The sequence below is a fragment of the Silene latifolia genome, chromosome Y (genome assembly GCF_048544455.1).
Source record: "Silene latifolia isolate original U9 population chromosome Y, ASM4854445v1, whole genome shotgun sequence".
In the NCBI taxonomy this organism is placed as follows: Eukaryota; Viridiplantae; Streptophyta; class Magnoliopsida; order Caryophyllales; family Caryophyllaceae; genus Silene; species Silene latifolia.
The window spans coordinates 187,741,656-187,761,655 of NC_133538.1; the positions used below are offsets into that span (position 1 = coordinate 187,741,656).

The window sequence follows — 20,000 nt, forward strand, 5'->3', positions numbered from 1 at the left end:
GAGTCCCTTGCCTGTTTTGTTTTCCTTTTCTTGTTCTTTTTTCTTCTTCTCGCTTTAGGGTTCCGGTTGCTGTTGTTTTGCGGCTGGTGATAGCCTTGGTATTTCTTTGGCCGATGCATGGCTGACCCCCCGCCGCTTCTGCCGCGCCTGGGGTGGGGTGGGTGTTGTGGTGGGTTATACGGTTTACTTGTGCCGGGTGCATAGGGTTGCGGTTTGTGGTTGGTTGTTGACCATCACCGGTGTGGGTGGTGTGTCGGTGGTCAATTTGACCTAGAGTGCCTCTTGTTGCTCGAGCGGTTGCCTGTGTGATGGTTTTCGTGCGGGTGTTCGTTTGGTGGCTATATTGGTTTTTGTACAGGTAGGGTGTGGGGTTTCGCTGCTTCCTTCATGCCCGAGCTTGTGCGGTACCATTGTCCTTTTTCGAGTCTTCATGCTTGTCGGGATGGTTTTGGTAAGGGCCTTACTAAGGCAGCTTGGCAGAAACATTTTCAAGACCAACATTGCCTTCATGGTGCGATGGAACTTACGCGTCAAACTCTTACTGATAGTTTGACTGTTTATTCCAATACCGAGAGTGTTTTGAGACGGATGGGGCTCTGGTTGTGTGGGGTGTGTTTTATGACCCCACCACCGTTCTAGATGTCGACATAGTCGGGGTGATATTGTGTTGTCTCCGGAGCGTGTTGATGGCCTCTACAGTTTTCATATTTATGGTATTCCAAGACCTTCGGCTCCCTCTACTTCGGTTTCATCTGATGATGGTGTTGAGCTTGTTCAGTGGTCTATATCTTCCCTTGATCGTTTATTGTCTTTGGGCCTCCGCACCGTAAAATTTATTCCTCCTAAGTGTCGTCTTGGGTTTGCTCGGGCTTTGAAAGGAACTCTGGATGATGTGGCTGATTCCCCTAGTGATCTCTCCCGCTGGGTTCGGTTACTTGTTTTACCGCTGTGTCTGCTTAAGACTTTCGCTCCTCGGAGTAATGTTGAGTGTAGGACGGCTATTCGACGCCAGCGTCAAGAGGAGAGTATTGTTAGGGCTATCCTTGCTTGGGGGGTACCTGGGGGGTTTGCAGCTGTTGCAGGAGTGTTTTGATGAGGGTCCTTCTTTGTTTTCTATGGAGGAGGACCTGGATTTGGGTGAGCATAACCTCTGTCAATGTCGGCGGAAGATTTTGGATGGTCACTATACTGCTGCTGTTCAGGTGCTTTCTTCTTCTGGGGTCGCCCCCTACTCCGATGCCACTCTTGTGGCCTTGCGTGAGAAGCATCATGTCGCCCCACCTCCTTCTTTGCCTCCTTTGTCCGGGGATCATCGTCCTCTAGTTGCCTCTGAGTCAGTAGTTTTGGATATGATTCGGAGCTTCCCTAGTGGTACGTCTTGTGGGAGGGATGGTTTTCGTGCCCAGCACCTTATGGATTGTTTGAGTAGCGCTGCTGTGGCTATTTATGATGAGTTGATCACTTCTATTACTAGGGTGGTTAATCTATTTCTTGAGGGTCGGTGCCCTCTTGCTATGGGAGAGTACATTGCCATCGCCCCTCTCACGCCGATTGTTAAACCAGGTGGTGGGGTCTGTCCTATTGCTGTTGGTACTGTCTGGAGACGGCTTGTCTCTAAGGTGGGTGCTTTTATGGTGGGTCCTTCTTTGTCGTCTTATTTTGCTAGTTTACAGTTTGGGATGGGTGTGTCCGGTGGAGGAGAGGCTATCTTGCATGCCTTGAACCGGCTCATTGAGGCTCGGGGTGCTGAGGTGGAACTTTCCATGTTACTGGTTGATTTCCAGAATGCTTTCAACCTTGTTGATTGTACGACCATGCTTCAGGAAGTCCGCCGACGTTGCCCGGTTCTCTCCCGTTGGGTGGAGTTTTGTTATTCCAGCCCTGCCCGTCTTTTTTATGGGGAGCATTGCTTGTGGTCTTGTCAGGGAGTCCAGCAGGGTGATCCTTTGGGTCCGTTGCTTTTCGCTTTGGGTTTTCATCCCTTTGTATGCAAAATCCGGGACACTTTTGACCTCTCTATGCAGGCATGGTACTTGGATGATGGCACCATTGTGGGGGATACTTTGGAGGTGGGGAAGGTCTTGGATTTGATTATGGCGGATGGCCCCCGTTTTGGACTACACCTTAATGTCTCCAAGACGGAGGTCTATTGGCCTGTTGAGGATCCTCAGAGTCGGCTCCCTGGGATTCCCCCCCCCCTCCATTGCTCGTCCCGCGAGAGGTGTTCTGATTTTGGGTGGACTCACAAGATTTGCCCGGGTTTAGCAAAGTGAGGTTGTGGCGAGGAGAGTAACTAAGACCATTGAGCTAATGGACTTGGTTGCGAGGATTGAGGACCCGCAATGTGAGTTGCTTCTACTTCGAGCTTGTACTGGTATTTCTAAGCTCTATTTCTCTCTTCGTACTTGCTCCCCTAGTGTTTTTGGGTCCGTCCATCTTCCTTTTGATGCTGCTCTTCGTTCCACTGGAACGTATCGTCACCGCGTCCCGCCCGGGTTTTGGGGATTGGCAAAGTGGCGCCTTACTACTTTCCCTTTTCATCTTGGTGGTCTTGGTGTCTATGCGGCGGGGGATGTTTTACATTATGCTTTTATTCGTCCGTTTTCATAGCCTTGATTTGCAGGTAAGCTCCTCGGACCCTCATGTATTGTAGCGTTGGCCCTGCTTTTGATGATGCCGCGCGAGATTTTACTGCGACTACTGTGCTCGGGTATCTTAGGTAACCCTAGTGAAATTGCCGCCCCCAAACTTATGAAGAAATTGCGACATTTATTTCGCGATTTCTGTCGCCCTCGTGGTTTTCTCTTTGACACCTCGCCAGCTTGCTTTGTGGCAGTCTCATCAGGGTTCCCACTCCTCTGATTGGTTGCGTGCGGTTCCTATCTCGGGGTTGGGTCAGACTATGAACGGGAGGACGTACCGTAGTTTGCTTGGGTATCGTCTGGGTGTTCCGTTATTCACGGTCTCTCTCGGCACCGTCCGGCTTGCTCTCGGGATTTTACCGATGATGTTTTTGGGACCACGCTGTTTCTTTGACCGGTCTGTGGGCATTAAACATCTAAGATAACCTCGTCCGTGACACTCTTTTCGACATCTGCTATAGATCTGGTATTTCTGCGGGAAAGGAGGTTGATGTTGGTTTGGTTGACGGGCATGGGGGTTCTCTTCGTCCTGCGGATTTGCTGCTTTATTCTTGGCACATGGGGCGTGATGTGTGCGTTGACTTGACCGAGTCTCCTCCTTTGACTCAGACTGGGATGACGAATTTTGTATCTGGCTGGGTTGTTGCTGATGCTGCTCAGCGGAAGTGTGCTAAGTATGGGAATTTGTGCGCGGCAGCGGGTTATGGTTTCCTTCCATTCTCTTTCTCATCACTTGGGGAGTTGGGTTCGGATGCTGTTGCCTTGCTCAAGCGGATCCATAAATTCTCGGTATCTCAGGATGCGGGGGCTCGGGTGGCCGCTTACATTTTTACTAGTGTAGATACCCGTATCCGTCGATATTGGAATTTATAGAGAACCCGACAAACACCCGATGATGATAGGACACATGTATTCTTTAGTTGTCATTGTCATTATTTGGAGCTCGTTTTACGATGTAGAATGGGCGCCGTCGATGAAATATTTTATCAATTTAAATGATATTTAAATTAATGTTTGTTTTATTAAAGTGAATTCATTTTATTGTTTTAATTTGAATTTATTTTCTTAAGTTTATTTTATTGAAAATAAAATAGATATTTGATTTGAAAAATCATTCTTAAGTTATTTGATTTGAAAAATCAATTTAAATCAATTTATAAATCGTATTTGAAGAACTCGTTTTTACGATGGTTTTGTATGCGATTTTGAGCTCGTTTTCAACTCGATTTGAGCATGGTTTTCGAAGCAAACTCAAGCCAACTCTTGACCCATAACCCAGCCCATCACTCACCCTCATAACCAAGCCCTAACCCCTTCCACAAAGCCGTCCTAAACACTCCCCAAACAGCCCGCACAACCAACCCTTTCCCTTTCCCGTGTTCAGCATTACCAAGCCCCAAACCCGCTCCAAACACCACTTAAACCCGTGCCCATTAACCCTAATACATAACCTAGTATCCTACCCATATTACCCTAGCTTAAACACCAAGAAACACCCCTCCTAAACCCTACACGAGCTCACGAAAGCTGATGGACAGCAGCAGCGAAACAGAGCAGCCCGACTGCTTGTTGCTCTCTTTTACCCTACTTTAACTCCCTATAAATACCTCCCTTCTTCCATACTTTCATTCCTCTAAGTTCTCCATACATACTACCATCACTCACCAGCATTAAACTCCAGAAACAAACCCTAATTGCCTCTCAGAACCCTCGACAAAACCGAGACATCCAAACTGAAACAGTTTGTGTCTCTCTCGAAATACAAATCGTTCTCCCCTCAAATATCCATTAAAATTCGAGTTTCTTGTTCCTAACTAACCACATAACACCCATATACATCTTAGACAAAGATTCACGAGCCAAATTAACCCTGAGAGTACACGAATCCCCTCGAAAAACAGAGTGTCATACACTCTGTTTTCGCGGCTTTTCCTGTCTGTCCAGTTCTGTTTGTGCTCATTTTTCGTGCCCAATAACTCAGGACGAGCGTGGTTTGTTTTAAGATCTTTGTTCTACTCTCTTTCTAGTTTTCAAAACATCTTTTAAATCTAATTTTCACCATGAAACGAGTGAGAAATTGCAGTTTGAAAGTTGCTGTCCAGATTTGCAAAAAAACGTGTTGTTGCTTTGTTCCTTCGTCGACGACGGCCTCTTGAGATAAAATCTACGATCGATTACGACCCAAGACGGTGTCAACGATACATGTAGGTTGAGGGTGCATCAAATCCTCCTCTTCTCCCTTTTATTTCGTTCTTTTTATGTTTGTTTTTTCATTGTTCGTTTTACATTGTTTATCGTTTTGTTTATCGTTTGACATCGTTAACTATGAAACTAGTTTAGTCCGAGTATGAGTTAAAGTACCACCATGAACACCCGCGTTGACTTGAGATGGGAAATAAATCCGCCACATCGGTCGGTCGTATCCCCCGTCTCATTTACATATCCTCGTGTTCAAGGTAGGGCATTAATAAAACGAATCCTATCTTTGTTCCTCGCTTTTGACCCCTTGCCTGTTTCGTTCAAATCGACCTACCCTAGGACCCTTCGCATGTTAGTTCGACCTCTGATTGTTAACATATGACTCATTTAGACAACATTAGATCAATTTAATAACCTAATTAGACACGTTAGGTGGCTTCGACACAAGCATTAAAATCGACTAACAATTCTATAACCTAATTGAATGCATCTCTCCTTTCACATGATTTCTCGCTAGTATAAGAGTGCGTGTTTGGCACCTTCTTATTAACACTCGACGAGTTAATTTAATTAGAAAACTTGACCTAATTTGACCCCTTAGGCCGTGTAGAACACTCGGTTTTAGGCGAAGCCTTCTGACCTCTTTTGTCATCGATTTCTAATGTATTTTCCATATCGCTTTGCAAATCTATCTAACCTAATGAACCTAACCTAGGAACTAGGGTGGCCGTGTCTGGGGGCCGTGTGCTTGGCCGTGCCTTTTGTTATTCTTGCTTCATCTTTATATCGTTTATTCATCGTTGTTTTGTATTTTGTAATTACCTTTTGTTTATCGAGTCGGTTCTTGTAATTCGTTTGTAATTAGTTTTCTATTTGGTCGAGTCAAATGATTTATAAAAACCTTAGTCTTATTTGGTTAGATAGTTGTGCTCCAATTCATGTAAGAGCGTAGTAAATCGCATGTTGTTTAAGCAACATGGCCCGATTTATGCTAATGCATGCTTTGGTGTGTGACCCAATGTCTAATTCGATAAGATTAAGCGAAAGCACACATTACGAGGAGTGACCCAAGGCCGTGAGTCATATAGACCGTGGGCCACCCCTTTGTGCACGTTTTCCTAGGACGAATGGCCATGTGCCGTGTATGGTGTCGTATATAGCAATTGTATTTAGATCGAGTTGTATCTCTAAATTCTCGTTGTGTCGGCATGAAATGCCTGGGTTGTAATAGGGTAGATCCCAACGGCTCCCCCATTCCCCCTAAGCCTTGTTTGCTTTGTTTTGTATGTTGTTAGATCAATCAACCCACATGCTAAATTACAACTTTGACAAATTTAGTTTAGTTGTATCTAAAACGACATAGAAATTGTTGTCACATGTTAGGGTTTTAAAACGATGTTTGCATATCATATATCGTAGTAGCTACGACCTTGTTTGAAATCTGATACTTGACTTAGTAGAGGCCGTTATCGACGAGCGGGGTTAGGTGTCCTTATGGGCTTCCTAACACGTACCCTCACCCCTTACTCAAAATCTATGGTTTGTGGATCCGTCTAAATACCATTGGATTACGAGAGGCATTCAAATCGAGTGATATAGGGTACAAGTCTTTATCTTTAATCACTCGTAGTCGATTGGCTTTATGCTTTTCGATGAAAGGTGTAAAGTTGACTTGAACGGTTCCAAGTTCCCATAAAACTTGGTGGCGACTCTAATTTGTCTTAATTCGATTCGAAAGAACCTCGAGTCGATAATGCCTAGTGTGGATCCCGCGGACGCAGATTCCCGCGGCGTTGTCCACGATTTGGCGACTACATTTGGGGAAAAGAGGACTAGTTACACTTTGTTTCTAGGGTCTTTTCCTCCGAGGTGAAACTTGAAAAGAAAGTATTGGAAAGTAAAACATTACTCGTAGTGCTACGATTCATGCATAAACCCTTAAGGACTTTCCCGGGCCGTCCCAGCGCTTCTTTGTGACGCGTGGGGGGCGACGTCCCACTATGCCAGGAACTTGCACATTGCTTGCTTCCGCTCCGCCTCGTCGTGGTTCTTGATGGTGGGGATGCTCTTCTAGGTACTCTACATAAAGGCCCTTGCTCTATAAGACCCAAAAAGGATGGAGGGCATAGACCTTCTTGTAGAAGACTTGCCGAGACTTAGAGATGTCTAGGAGCATACATCCTTATAACATGAGAATGACAATGTGCGAAATGAATTTCCCGAGTCTTTTCAAATTTTCCGTATCGATTTCAAAACCGAACTTTTGAACAACTTACTTTCAAAATAGCATGGTTTTAAAAACGCGGAATGCTGCCCAAGTAGGACTAGATTTTTCGGCCCAAAATAAGCTTTTATAGCCGGCATGCTGCCCATTTTAAATCTCATTTTCAAATCGATTATTCGTTTTTTTTCAAATTCAATCCAAAATATTTCTCGAACCTTAACCAAGCATGAAATGCGTCTATTCGTGTCCGGGTCCTGGCCGTGTTAGGCTAGGCGTGTTTTGCCCCAAGAGTCTAGAACACGACCTTGTTGGGTCACCCAAGATCACCTCTTGGGCTTCGAGTCATGTGGGTCGACCAATTGGTCTAGGATAGTCCACAGAAACGTCCAAGCTAGGCCATTTAGGGCATTTCACTTTAACCTATGGGCTATGTTAGTCCAATCACGGGTTTAGTCACACCGAGTCCAGTTTAGAATCGAGCTTTGACAACTTGAGTCATGTCGTCTTGTCGAGTCTGAAATGAATCGAGGTCTAAATTCAACCGTTAGTCGAACCTTTTGGTTAGTCAATCTTACGTCGAGTCTTTGCTTGAGTCAAGTTGGTGTCGTGTCCTTAAGTGTGCAGGGGCTCTTACTTTTAAATATTGACTCGGTTCGGGGTTTTCTTGTAGAAAGGCCGCCAAAAACCCGACGTCAAGCAATGGAAGATGCTGTTAACAAACTCACTGAGGCCGTGAACCTCATGATGACCAGAATGGATGCAATCGAATCTAAGCTGGGTGAAGATTCCTCTTCATCTACTCCACCTCTGACTGATCTGGAGAAACGGTTCAAATTTATTGAAGACCGTTTGAAGCTCTCCCAAGGGAAGAACATCCACTACGAAAATGCTAGGGCCTATGCCCCAGTTCAGGATAAGTTGCCCACAAACATGGTACTCACTGATATCCCAAAGTTTAAGGGCACAGAAGATCCAGTCCACCATGTTAAGGCCTATAAGGGGTACTTAGCACTGAAGGGAGCACCTGCTGACATTCTCTCTCGAAATTTTCGCCCAATCTCCGGATGAACACCGAAGGCGTGGTTCTACAACTGACCTTAAGAACTTCCCCACTTTCGAAGATATTACGGTGGAGTTCTGTAAGCACTATGCTGACAATGTCGAGATTCAAACCAACATAAGAACATTGGAGGTGATGACACAGAAAGAAAAAGAAGGCTTTACTGAATTCCTTGCAAGATGGCGCGCTGAAAGCGTGAAACTAGCCAAGAAGCCTGATGAAGTTGAAATAGTAGATAAGTTCGTAAAGAATCTACGACCTGTTTACCGTAATGCTCTGAAATACCAGAATTTTGGTTCTTTCAAAGAATTGATAAGAATTGGGATAAAGGTAGAAGATGATGTCATAAGGGCAGAGGCTGAAAAGCCGAAAGGGTACCAAGGGGCCTCATCATCTAAGGCCAAGGCCCCAGCAACGACCCATATTGATGAAGCCATCAATCTCTTAGAAGGGCAGTCGAAGAAGCCGCAGCGCCAAGCTCCGAGGGCATTCACCGATATCGGATGCACTTATACATACGCTCTCCAAAGGCTCATAGCCCAAGGAAAGCTGAAGCCTATTGGTCCAACTCCGGACCCTCCCGCTGAACAACAAGGTAAATGGTACAAACCAAATGCCTATTGTGCCTTTCATCAAGGGAAAGGCCATGATACTGGGAGGTGCTATCGACTGAAGCACGAAATCCAAGACGTGATTGAGAATGGAACACTCCCGATCCCTACTGTTAAACCCAAAAACATCACCAATCCATTTGGCGATCACACTAACTTTGTTTCTGTTGAAGACAATGTCGATTATTCCCATCTTATCCGCCCATGTCACTTGAAAGGGGTGTTTATCGGGAAAATGTTTGTGGATTGCTCTGAATTCTTGCCAAACCCAAAGAATGAAATTCAAGTCGGGAGTCTTGCTCTAGAATGTACTCCTCTCTTTAACGAAGTTAATAAAAGACAATTCGATTCACCAACCTTCATCACTGGCGTAGATCCTCAGAGGACTACCTCGGGATAGAGGCAGACCATCAAAGGGATTAAGGACCAGAGCCGAGCATCTAAGCTGACAGATGAACAAGGGAAAGCTCATGACCAGATTTGAAATTATGAGTCGGGATCTGTTTTCTTATCTTAGTCGAGTCGAGTCTAGGACTTTCTTTTCCTGAAGTTGAGTCGTTTGTTCCGCGATGACCTAGGGTGTGTCCTAGGAATCGTTCCTTCGAGTCTGTTAAGCATTTGTCATTCCAATAAAAGTTGCAGTTTCGTTTCCAAATATGTCTTGTTTCCAATCCTCAATCATTCCGAAAACATGATAAAATGCACAACATACTCAAAGGCATCCCTGGGGTGGAAGTATGTCCCGTTTCAAAAGGTAAGGATACTTTAGGATCCCGTGTCTGTTTCCTTTACCTATTCCATGTCTGGCGGTAGAAAACCTCCATCAGAACCAGTGCTTATGACAAGCTTTTAGATGATTCTATGACGAACCCGGACTAGCTCCTTGTTTCCCTATAGATGATGGAAGGCAAGCCCATCCCCAACAAAATCATCCTATCTCGAAGAGAGAAGATATCAACCCGTTATAACAAGGAATTGTTAGTTCTTACCCAAATTAGTTGGCAAAGCCCAGTTTTCAAGGTGTATCCATTTATGACTAAGAGAATGAATAGAAGACCATTTTTAAAGAGAGAAAAAAGATGAAAAAGAATGAAAAATGAGAAAAAGAGAAAAATTGGAAAAATGAAAAAAAAAAATGAGAAAAATTGGAAAAATGAAAAAAAGATGAAAGAAAAAGAAAAAAGAAAAAAAGATGTTGAAGTTATTGCGGAATGCTTTTTGGTTGAATGTCGAAGTTACGGAAGCTAGAATTCAAGTCAAGTACCCATAGTTGAGGTTCAATGGGCGAAGCCCAAAAGCGTAAGTAGTGACCTCTTTACCCTCTAAGTCCTTCCTGAGACAGTTACAAGGGGATAGTCAGGAATTTTGAGAATCATTCGCTTGTCTTTGTTACACCCAAACCTTTAGGGTCCAGATATGGAGATTTAAACCCACATTGTTTTCCAACCCATTTGCACTCGGATTTCGTCAAAACCGAGACACCTTTCCAACCACGATGTAAGCCATAACCCGTTAGCCTTAGCACCACAAAACGAACCTTCAGAATGATGGTTTACCTTACGAACCTATTTTTACCAAGCTCCACATCCCACAGAATCAAAACCTTTTGTACCAACCTTAGACACGGGATACAACGGTACCTTACAGGCTAGAATGGGATACGACATGATACCTTAGGTGAAACCTTTGAGTGTGTACACACAATCAAAATGCCATGTTTATGCACCATCATCGAACTACGTCGGATTTGATTTCGCTCCACGCGAATACGTAGGCAGTCCTTCATAATAAGGGATTCAATCCACTCATCAACCAAGTTGTCATCTTGTCGGTTTCTTACGCGTCTTAACCAAGTCCAAATGAAGCCACCTTTGTTTGAGTCGGTCTTAGCACTCGATGTAGGCTAGGATGAGGATATAGGTTCGGATGAATAGTATTGAGTCTCAGAATGAGCTTTATCTAATGGTTTAGGCAAAGATGCTGAGTCATATAGATATGGGTTGGTGTTGGGAACAGAAAATATGAAAAACCCGCTGAAAAGAAAGAAGGCGTGGAAGAAAAATAGTAAAAGCCCGCTGAAAAGAAAGAAGGCGGTGGCAAGAAATGATGAAAACTCGCTGAAAAGAAAGGAGGCGAGGAGAAGAGTGAGAGGATGTTCCCAACAGGAATGATGTGTGATGTCTAAGTGTTCTCATAAAATCAGTCTGTGTTTAGTGTCTGGGCGAAGCCAACGTTGTTGCTCTGTGAGTTTAATCCACCCTGTCAATGCCAAGTGATCTTGATTCCCAAGTGCCCTCAGGAGCACGACCATGCCATATGATATCTCCGTCCCAAGTCCGACGACCTTGTGATTCCCATTTGCCATCTTTTGGCGCCGGAACGGCCAATTTACATTTCTACCCCCAACAAGTCAATAATTGAATTAAAACCCGTGCACACTTATGGTTTTATTTTCCTTTTTTGTTTTACGGTAGCGGGCTACGCCCACGTTGTTTACGGGTCATACGGAGTGTCTGAATCGTATTTCATGCTCACCCATCAAGGTTCGATTTCAAAAAATTTCAAAATTTCAAAATTCCAAAAACTTTTTGCGAATTATGGATAGATGATCCAAGTAGTGGAATCTTTTCGGGTCGATGACCCAATCATTCAAAATTTTCAAATTTAATTTTCGGGTCGATGACCCAATCTTTTAAATGATCCAATTTTAAGATCGATGATCCAAATGTGCTTATGTGATGATTATTGCTTGTACATTTTTTATGTTTCAAATATAGCAGGATATGCTTCAACTGGAGGCTCTAAAGTCTTCGACTTTAGAGCCATCACAAACTGGGGGCTCTGAAGCCGTTGGCTTCAGAGACCATTATCAAGATGTAAAGGATGACATCCACCAAAAATTCAATTCAATACCAGAGTATGAAATGGAAGAATTCCGTAGCTGAAAGCAAATGATGAAAGCGGCGGCAACCTCCTTGGAAAGTCCCGTCCCATTTAGGCACCTGCCAGCAGATGATAAGCTTTGGACAAGTGTCAACAGATGATGAATTTCGGACAGGTGCCAGCAGATGATAAACTTTGGGCATGTGTCAGCAATTGCCGAACTACGACGCGGGTTTGATTCCGTCAGAAACGGACACGTAGGCGCCCGAGGATAAGGCTTAACCCACCATATATGCAATTTATGGGTCGATGACCAACGATGATAATTCGACGCAACAGAAGCAAGAGTTAATCCCCGACGAAGTTTCAGGTATGATCTCTTCTTATGGTTGGAGAGCTTATATACGCAAGTCTAATGGACTATAAACGACCCGCAGAATCCTTAGGTCGAGAGGGACCTGGGGTATACTTTGACTTTCGCCTTGTCCAAGCCTCAGTCAAAGTGGGGGCTCTGTAGATACCCGTATCCGTCGATATTGGAATTTATAGAGAACCCGACAAACACCCGATGATGATAGGTCACACATGTATTCTTTAGTTGTCATTGTCATTATTTAGAGCTCGTTTTACGATGTAGAATGGGCGCCGTCGATGAAATATTTTATCAATTTAAATGATATTTAAATTAATGTTTGTTTTATTAAAGTGAATTCATTTTATTGTTTTAATTTGAATTTATTTTCTTAAATTTATTTTATTGAAAATAAAATAGATATTTGATTTGAAAAATCATTCTTAAGTTACTTGATTTGAAAAATCAATTTAAATCAATTTATAAATCGTATTTGAAGAACTCGTTTTTATGATGGTTTTGTATGCGATTTTGAGCTCGTTTTCAACTCGATTTGAGCACGGTTTTCGAAGCAAACTTAAGCCAACTCTTGACCCATAACCCAGCCCATCACTCACCCTCATAACCAAGACCTAACCCCTTCCACAAACCCGTCCTAAACACTCCCCAAACAGCCCGCACAACCAACCCTTTCCCTTTCCCGTGTTCAGCATTACCAAGCTCCAAATCCGCTCCAAACACCACTTAAACCCGTGCCCATTAACCCTAATCCATACCCTAGTATCCTACCCATATTACCCTAGCTTAAACACCAAGAAACACCCCTCCTCAACCCTACACGAGCTCACAAAAGCTGCTGGACAGCAGCAGCGAAACAGAGCAGCCCGACTGCTTGTTGCTCTCTTTTACCCTACTTTAACTCCCTATAAATATCTCCCCTCTACCTTACTTTCATTCCTCTAAGTTCTCCATACATACTACCGTCACTCACCAGCATTAAACTCCAGAAACAAACCCTAATTGCCTCTCAAAACCCTCGACAAAACCGAGACATCCAAACTGAAACAGTTTGTGTGTCTCTCGAAATACAATTCGTTCTCTCTTCAAATCTCCATTAAAATTCGAGTTTCTTGTTCCTAATTAACCACATAACACCCATCTACATCTTAGACAAAGATTCACGAGCCAAATTGACCTTGAGAGTACACGAATCCCCTCGAAAAACAGAGTGTCATACACTCTGTTTTCGCGGCTTTTCCTGTCTGTCCAGTTCTGTTTGTGCTCGTTTTTCGTGCCCAATAACTCAGAAAGAGCGTGGTTTGTTTTAATATCTTTATTCTACTCCCTTTCTAGTTTTCAAAACATCTTTTAAATCTAATTTTCACCGTGAAACGAGTGAGAAATTGCAGTTTGAAAGTTGCTGTCCAGATTTGCAAAAAAACGTGTTGTTGCTTTGTTCCTTCGTCGACGATGGCCTCTTGAGATAAAATCTACGATCGATTACGACCCAAGATGGTATCAACGATACATGTAGGTTAAGGGTGCATCAAATCCTCCTCTTCTCCTTTTTATTTCGTTCTTTTTATGTTTGTTTTTTCATTGTTCGTTTTACATTGTTTATCGTTTTGTTTATCGTTTGACATCGTTAACTATGAAACTAGTTTAGTCCGAGTATGAGTTAAAGTACCACCATGAACACCCACGTTGACTTGAGATGGGAAAGAAATCCGCCACATCGGTCGGTCGTATCCCCCGTCTCATTTACATATCCTCGTGTTCAAGGTAGGGCATTAATAAAACGAATCCTAACTTTGTTCCTCGCTTTTGACCCCTTGCCTGTTTCGTTCAAATCGACCTACCCTAGGACCCTTCGCATGTTAGTTCGACCTCTGATTGTTAACATATGACTCATTTAGACGACATTAGATCAATTTAATAACCTAATTAGACACGTTAGGTGGCTTCGACACAAGCATTAAAATCGACTAACAATTCTATAACCTAATTGAATGCATCTCTCCTTTCACATGATTTCTCGCTAGTATAAGAGTGCGTGCTTAGCACCTTCTTATTAACACTCGACGAGTTAATTTAATTAGCGAACTTGACCTAATTTGACCCCTTAGGCCGTGTAGAACACTCGGTTTTAGGCGAAGCCTTCTGACCTCTTTTGTCATCGATTTCTAATGTATTTTCCATATCGCTTTGCAAATCTATCTAACCTAATGAACCTAACCTAGGAACTAGGGTGGCCGTGTCTGGGGGCCGTGTGCTTGGCCGTGCCTTTTGTATTCTTGCTTCATCTTTATATCGTTTATTCATCGTTGTTTCGTATTTTGTAATTACCTTTTGTTTATCGAGTCGTTTCTTGTAATTCGTTTGTAATTAGTTTTATATTTGGTCGAGTCAAATGATTTACAAAAACCTTAGTCTTATTTGGTTAGATAGTTGTGCTCCAATTCATGTAAGAGCGTAGTAAATCGCATGTTGTTTAAAGCAACATGGCCCGATTTATGCTAATGCATGCTTTTGTGTGTGACCCAATGTCTAATTCGATAAGATTAAGCGAAAGCACACATTACAAGGAGTGACCCAAGGCCGTGAGTCATGTAGACCGTGGGCCACCCCTTTGTGCACGTTTTCCTAGGCCGAATGCCCATGTGTCGTGTATGGTGTCGTATATAGCAATTGTATTTAGATCGAGTTGTATCTCTAAATTCTCGTTGTGTCGGCATGAAATGCCTGGGTTGTAATAGGGTAGATCCCAACGGCTCCCCCATTCCCCCTAAGCCTTGTTTGCTTTGTTTTGTATGTTGTTAGATCAATCAACCCACATGCTAAATTACAACTTTGACAAAGTTAGTTTAGTTGTATCTAAAACGACATAGAAATTGTTGTCACATGTTAGGGTTTTAAAACGATGTTTGCATATCATATATCATAGTAGCTACGACCTTGTTTGAAATCCGATACTTGACTTAGTAGAGGCCGTTATCGACGGGCGGGGTTAGGTGTCCTTATGGGCTTCCTAACACGTACCCTCACCCCTTACTCAAAATCTATGGTTTGTGGATCTGTCTAAATACCATTGGATTACGAGAGTCATTCAAATCGAGTGATATAGGGTACAAGTCTTTATCTTTAATCACTCGTAGTCGATTGGCTTTATGCTTATTGATGAAAGATGTAAAGTTGACTTGAACGGTTCCAAGTTCCCATAAAACTTGGTGGCGACTCTAATTTGTCTTAATTCGATTCGAAAGAACCTCGAGTCGATAATGCCTAGTGTGGATCCCGCGGACGCAGTTCCCGAGGGCCTTGTCCACAACTAGACTTAGCTTTGCTGTTGCTAAGGGTGTGGGAGCCCAGCTTGTTTCTCGGCTCCCCACCAATTTCATGTGAACTTTTGTTTTTCATTTAATGAAAGCTGCGCACATCCTTTTATAAAAAAAAATAAAAATAAATAAAAAAATAAAAATAAAAATAAAAATAAAAATAATAATAATAATAATAACAATAATAATAATATAATCCGGTCTCCCTCTACTTTCTCTCTCTAAAATCCTCTCAACCATCGACGATTCTTGCGTACTTGCTGGGGGTCGTCGACGATGGCCCGGGGCCGGCCGCCGCGACCAATAGGCCCTCAACCACCTATTGGATCTACTGTGACTCCTAGTTCCGTTGTTAACTCACCTGTTCCGGTTCCTTCTACTGGAACTTCGTCTGGAACCCCGATTTCTTTTTCTGAAACGGTTACTGAGGAATCGATTCCCAAGGATATCCCTAATGATATCCCCAAGGAGGCTCCAAAGAAATCTTACTCTCAGGTTCTGAAGAATTCTTCTAAAGGTATGAACCTTTCATTTGTTCCGCCTAAAATTGGTACTACTATTACTATTGAGGAGGATGATATTGCTAAAGAGCTTGAATACTGGCAAACTACTCTGGTTGGGACAGTCCTGGGTAAGCATTCAACGCTTGTTCAGATTGAAACCCTAGTTTCTAAATATTGGACACACATTACAACTCCTGAGGTTATGTATTTTGCCAAAGGGTGGTACCATTTTAGGTTTGCTAGTGCGGAAGACATGGAAAAAATTCGTTCTAACACTTGGAATGTTAATCGTTTTCCTTTAGTGTTCAAACCCTGGAGTCCTACGGTCATTGATGAACTTACTGTATATCATGTTCCTATCTGGGTTCTCTTTCCAAGCCTGGATCCTTGTTTTTGGTCTAATACTGCTTTAAGTAAGGTTGCAAGCCTTATTGGTAATCCTATATGTGCAGATGAGCACACTACTAACAAGAGCAAGCTAGCTTTTGCTCGTGTTTTAGTCGATGTGGATTTGTCAAAGGAGTTACCCAAAGCTGTTCAGATTAACTCCCCATATAGGGGTACTTTGTTGCAGAAGGTGGAATATGAGTGGATACCACATTTTTGCTCTGTCTGTAAGAGAGTTGGGCATTCTAAGGAAAGGTGTAACACTGCTAATCCTAAACCTAAGCCAAAGGTGGCTTATAAGCCTAAACCAGTGGCTAAAGCAAAGGTGTGTGTCGTTGTTGTCACCCTTCTCCTCCTGGCAAATCTGATAAGGGTAAGGAAGCACAAGGTACTAAGACTGTTGCTGTCAATCTGTCTAATAGGTTTGGGGCTTTACAAAGTGATTCCCTTCTGGAGCCCAATGAGCTGGACTCAGTTGGTTTGGAGGGTGACCCACTAATTGTTTGTTTACCTGGGGAGGAAGTCTTTTCTCAGCAGGATATGGATGTGCAGGTGGAACCTGGTGGTCCTTCCTCCACATGATTCTCTCAACCTGGAATATAAGGGGGCTTAATGACCCCCTAAAGCAGCAGGAAGCTTTGAGTTTCCTGTTGGATAATAATGTGGATTGTGGTGCCATTATAGAGACCCGTCTAAAGTCTAGGGCACTGTTGGCTGTTTGTTCTTCTACTTTCTATAACTTTCAGGTGACTCATAATAATGATTGTCAACCTAATGGTAGGATTCTGGTTTTTTGGAGAGAGACTTCTGTATCCCTTACTGTTCTCTCTAAATCTGCTCAACATATTCACTGTCATCTCTTACAACTGGCTACCCAGCAACAGTATGAGGTGATTTTTGTCTATGCTTTCAATACCAGATTAGAGAGGAGAGTTCTTTGGCAGCAACTTTCTGATATCTCCTCTGTTGTGTCCAACCCTTGGGTTTGTATGGGAGATTTCAATGTTGTTCTTAATATGGATGAGAGATTGGGTAGTGATCATCTTCATTTAGCTGATATGAATGAATTTGGGAGCTGTTTGGATAACAATGGGCTTGTAGATCATCCAGCTACTGGAAACTATTTCACTTGGAATAATAAGCAAGGGGATGGACTGAGATGGGCCAAATTGGATAGAGTGCTTACTAATCAGTTTTGGATTAGGGAGATTAGCTCTACTGTTGCTTTTCTGGAAGCTGGGGTCTCTGGTCATTCCCCAGGTTTAGTTACTGTGTTGGATCAGGCTAGGGGTCTAAGGAAGAACTTTAAATATATGAATTGTTGGGCTTCTTCCCCTCAATTCTTGCCTTGTGTTGAGGAGAATTGGCCTGCTGGCACTTCTGGGGGTAAGATTTACTCTTTATTCCAGAAGCTTAAGCAACTAAAGAAGCCTCTCAGTGGTTTACATTCCTCTTCTTTTACTGGTTTAGCTGATAGGGTGAAGACTGCTAAGACTGCACTTTTGTCTTGTCAATCTCAACTTATTGAGGCTCCTCAGGATCCTGCTTTGCTTTTGCAGGAAAAGCAACTTCTTCATGCTTACACCCACATTAAGCGTGCTGAAATGCTTGCATTGTAGCAGAGAGCCAAAGTCCATGAGCTAAAACTTGGTGACAATAGCACCACCTTTTTCTACTCTCGTATAGCTGCTAGAAAACTGAGAAATACTATTGGTTGTCTTCATGATGAGAATGGGGTTTTGAGGACTGGACTTAGTGATGTGGCTACTGGGTTTGTTTCCTACTATCAGAACCTACTTGGTACTTCCTCCTCTGTTCAGACTCTACCCTCTGATCTTTTTTAACATGGCCTTGTCCTTACTGATTCACATGCTATTCTTGATCATATGGTACGTTCTAGTGAGATATTGGATGCTCTGAAGTCTGTTGATAGGAATAAGAGCCCTGGGATAGATGGCTACTCTTCTGGTTTCTTTCTTGATGCTTGGAGTGTAGTTGGCCATGACTTTAAGGAGGCTGTCTCTGAATTTTTCCTTCATGGCCATCTCCCTAAAGCTGCCTCTTCTACCCTTCTTGTTCTCATTTCTAAGAGTGATACCCCCTCTTCTGTTAGAGATTTTAGGCCTATTGCTTGTTGTACTACCTTTTACAAAGTAGTCAGCAAAATTCTAGCAAATAGACTAAAGGGAGTGTTGGATCAAATCATTGGCCCTGAACAAGCTGCATTTATTTCTCAGAGGGATCTTTTTGATAATTCCATGATGGCTTCTGAGTTGGCTTCCAGGTATAATAGGGCTTATCTTACTCCTAGATGTTTACTTAAAGTGGACATTAGGAAGGCTTTTGATTCTGTCAGTTTGAACTTCCTTCATAGTGCTCTACTACAATTTGGATTCCCATCTAGATTTGTTGGCTGGGTGATGACCTGTGTTACCTCCCCCTTTTTCTCTCTTAGCATTAATGGAGGTGTTGAAGGATTTTTTAAAGGAAAACAAGGCCTAAGGCAGGGTGATCCCCTTTCACCTTACCTTTTTGTCCTTTGTATGGAGGTCTTGTCAAGGCTTCTCAGAAGACTCCCTAGGTATGATGGCTTCTCCTATCACCCTAAATGTGTCCAATTGAACTTGACTCACCTTGTTTTTGCTAATGATCTTTTGGTTTTCACTAGAGGAGATCTTCCCTCAGTGTTAGCTGTTGCCCACTGTCTTGCTTCTTTTGATGCTATGTCTGGCCTCCAGGCTAATCCTACTAAGACTAGCTTGTATTTTGGTGGGGTTGGGCCTGATCTTAGAAAGACTATCTTGCTAGCTACAGGCTTTACTGAGGGAGCTTTTCCTTTTCGTTATTTGGGACTGCCCCTCTTTAATGCTAGGATAGCTAATGATATGTATCAACCTTTGCTGGATAAAATTAAGGCTAAGATTGCACATTGGTCAAATCACTCCTTGAGTTATGCTGGTAAAGCCCTTCTCATCAATTCGGTTATTTTTGGGATGCATAATTTTTGGGGGGCTAGTGTCCTTCTACCTAAAGGGATCATCAAGAAGATTAACAAAATCCGCAAGGATTTTATATGGGGAATTGAGGATGGCTCAAGAAGACATGTCTTTAAGAGCTGGAAGTCTCTATGCAACCCAAAAAAAGAGGGGGGTATAGGGATCAAAGAAGTGCTCAGCTGGAATTGTGCTTAGATGATGAAGTGGATTTGTAAGCTTCTTTTTAGGCCTAATAGTATTTGGGTTCAGTGGACTAAAGCTTATCTTCTCAAGGGTTCTAATATTTGGCAGGCATCTCATAGTGTCAGCTACTCTTGGTATTGGAACAATGTTATCAAAATGAAGGATCTCCTTATCTCAAGAGCTGGATCTCAGGGGCAAGCTTTACAGTGGCTTCTTGCTTGCTCAGGGCCTAACTCCTTTTCTTCTGCTCTGATGTACAAGCTGATTAGAACACATACCAGTTTGGTTCCTTGGTGGCAACTTGTCCATGACTCTGCCTGTGTGCCTAAACATTCGTTCATAGGTATGTTGGTTATGGATAATAAGCTCCCAACTGTGGATAACTTAGTCCACAGAGGCTTGCATATGGTGAATAGGTGTGTGCTGTGCTGCACGCAGGAAGAGAATGCTATGCATTTATTTTTTCACTGCTCTTACTCTCAGGCTGTTTGGGCTCAGATTGCAGAATGGTTGGGGGTCTGCTCCTCTGCTGATTTGCAGACTGTGTTGTCTTGGTTTCAGTCCCATGTCAGGGGTACTCTTGGGCGTGCAAGGAAGATGCGTGCAGGGCTACTGGCTTCTTTGT

At 43.1% G+C, this 20,000-nt stretch overlaps 2 protein-coding genes across 2 annotated transcripts in view; both read left to right on the top strand.

The window, feature by feature from the left end:
- The first annotated feature begins 15,582 nt into the window (after positions 1-15,582).
- LOC141629634 (uncharacterized) lies at positions 15,583-17,815 on the top strand. Its single transcript, XM_074442608.1, has 3 exons — positions 15,583-16,523; positions 16,619-16,748; positions 16,943-17,815. Exons 1-3 carry the CDS (start codon positions 15,583-15,585, stop codon positions 17,813-17,815), a joined length of 1,944 nt encoding a protein of 647 aa, XP_074298709.1.
- Positions 17,816-19,387: 1,572 nt separating this feature from the next.
- The window catches only part of LOC141629635 (uncharacterized), a 651-nt gene continuing 38 nt past the window's right edge, over positions 19,388-20,000 (top strand). Inside the window, exon 1 of the mRNA XM_074442609.1 lies at positions 19,388-20,000. This exon is cut by the window's right edge and continues 38 nt beyond it. Within this exon, the coding sequence (XP_074298710.1) occupies positions 19,388-20,000 (613 nt within the window).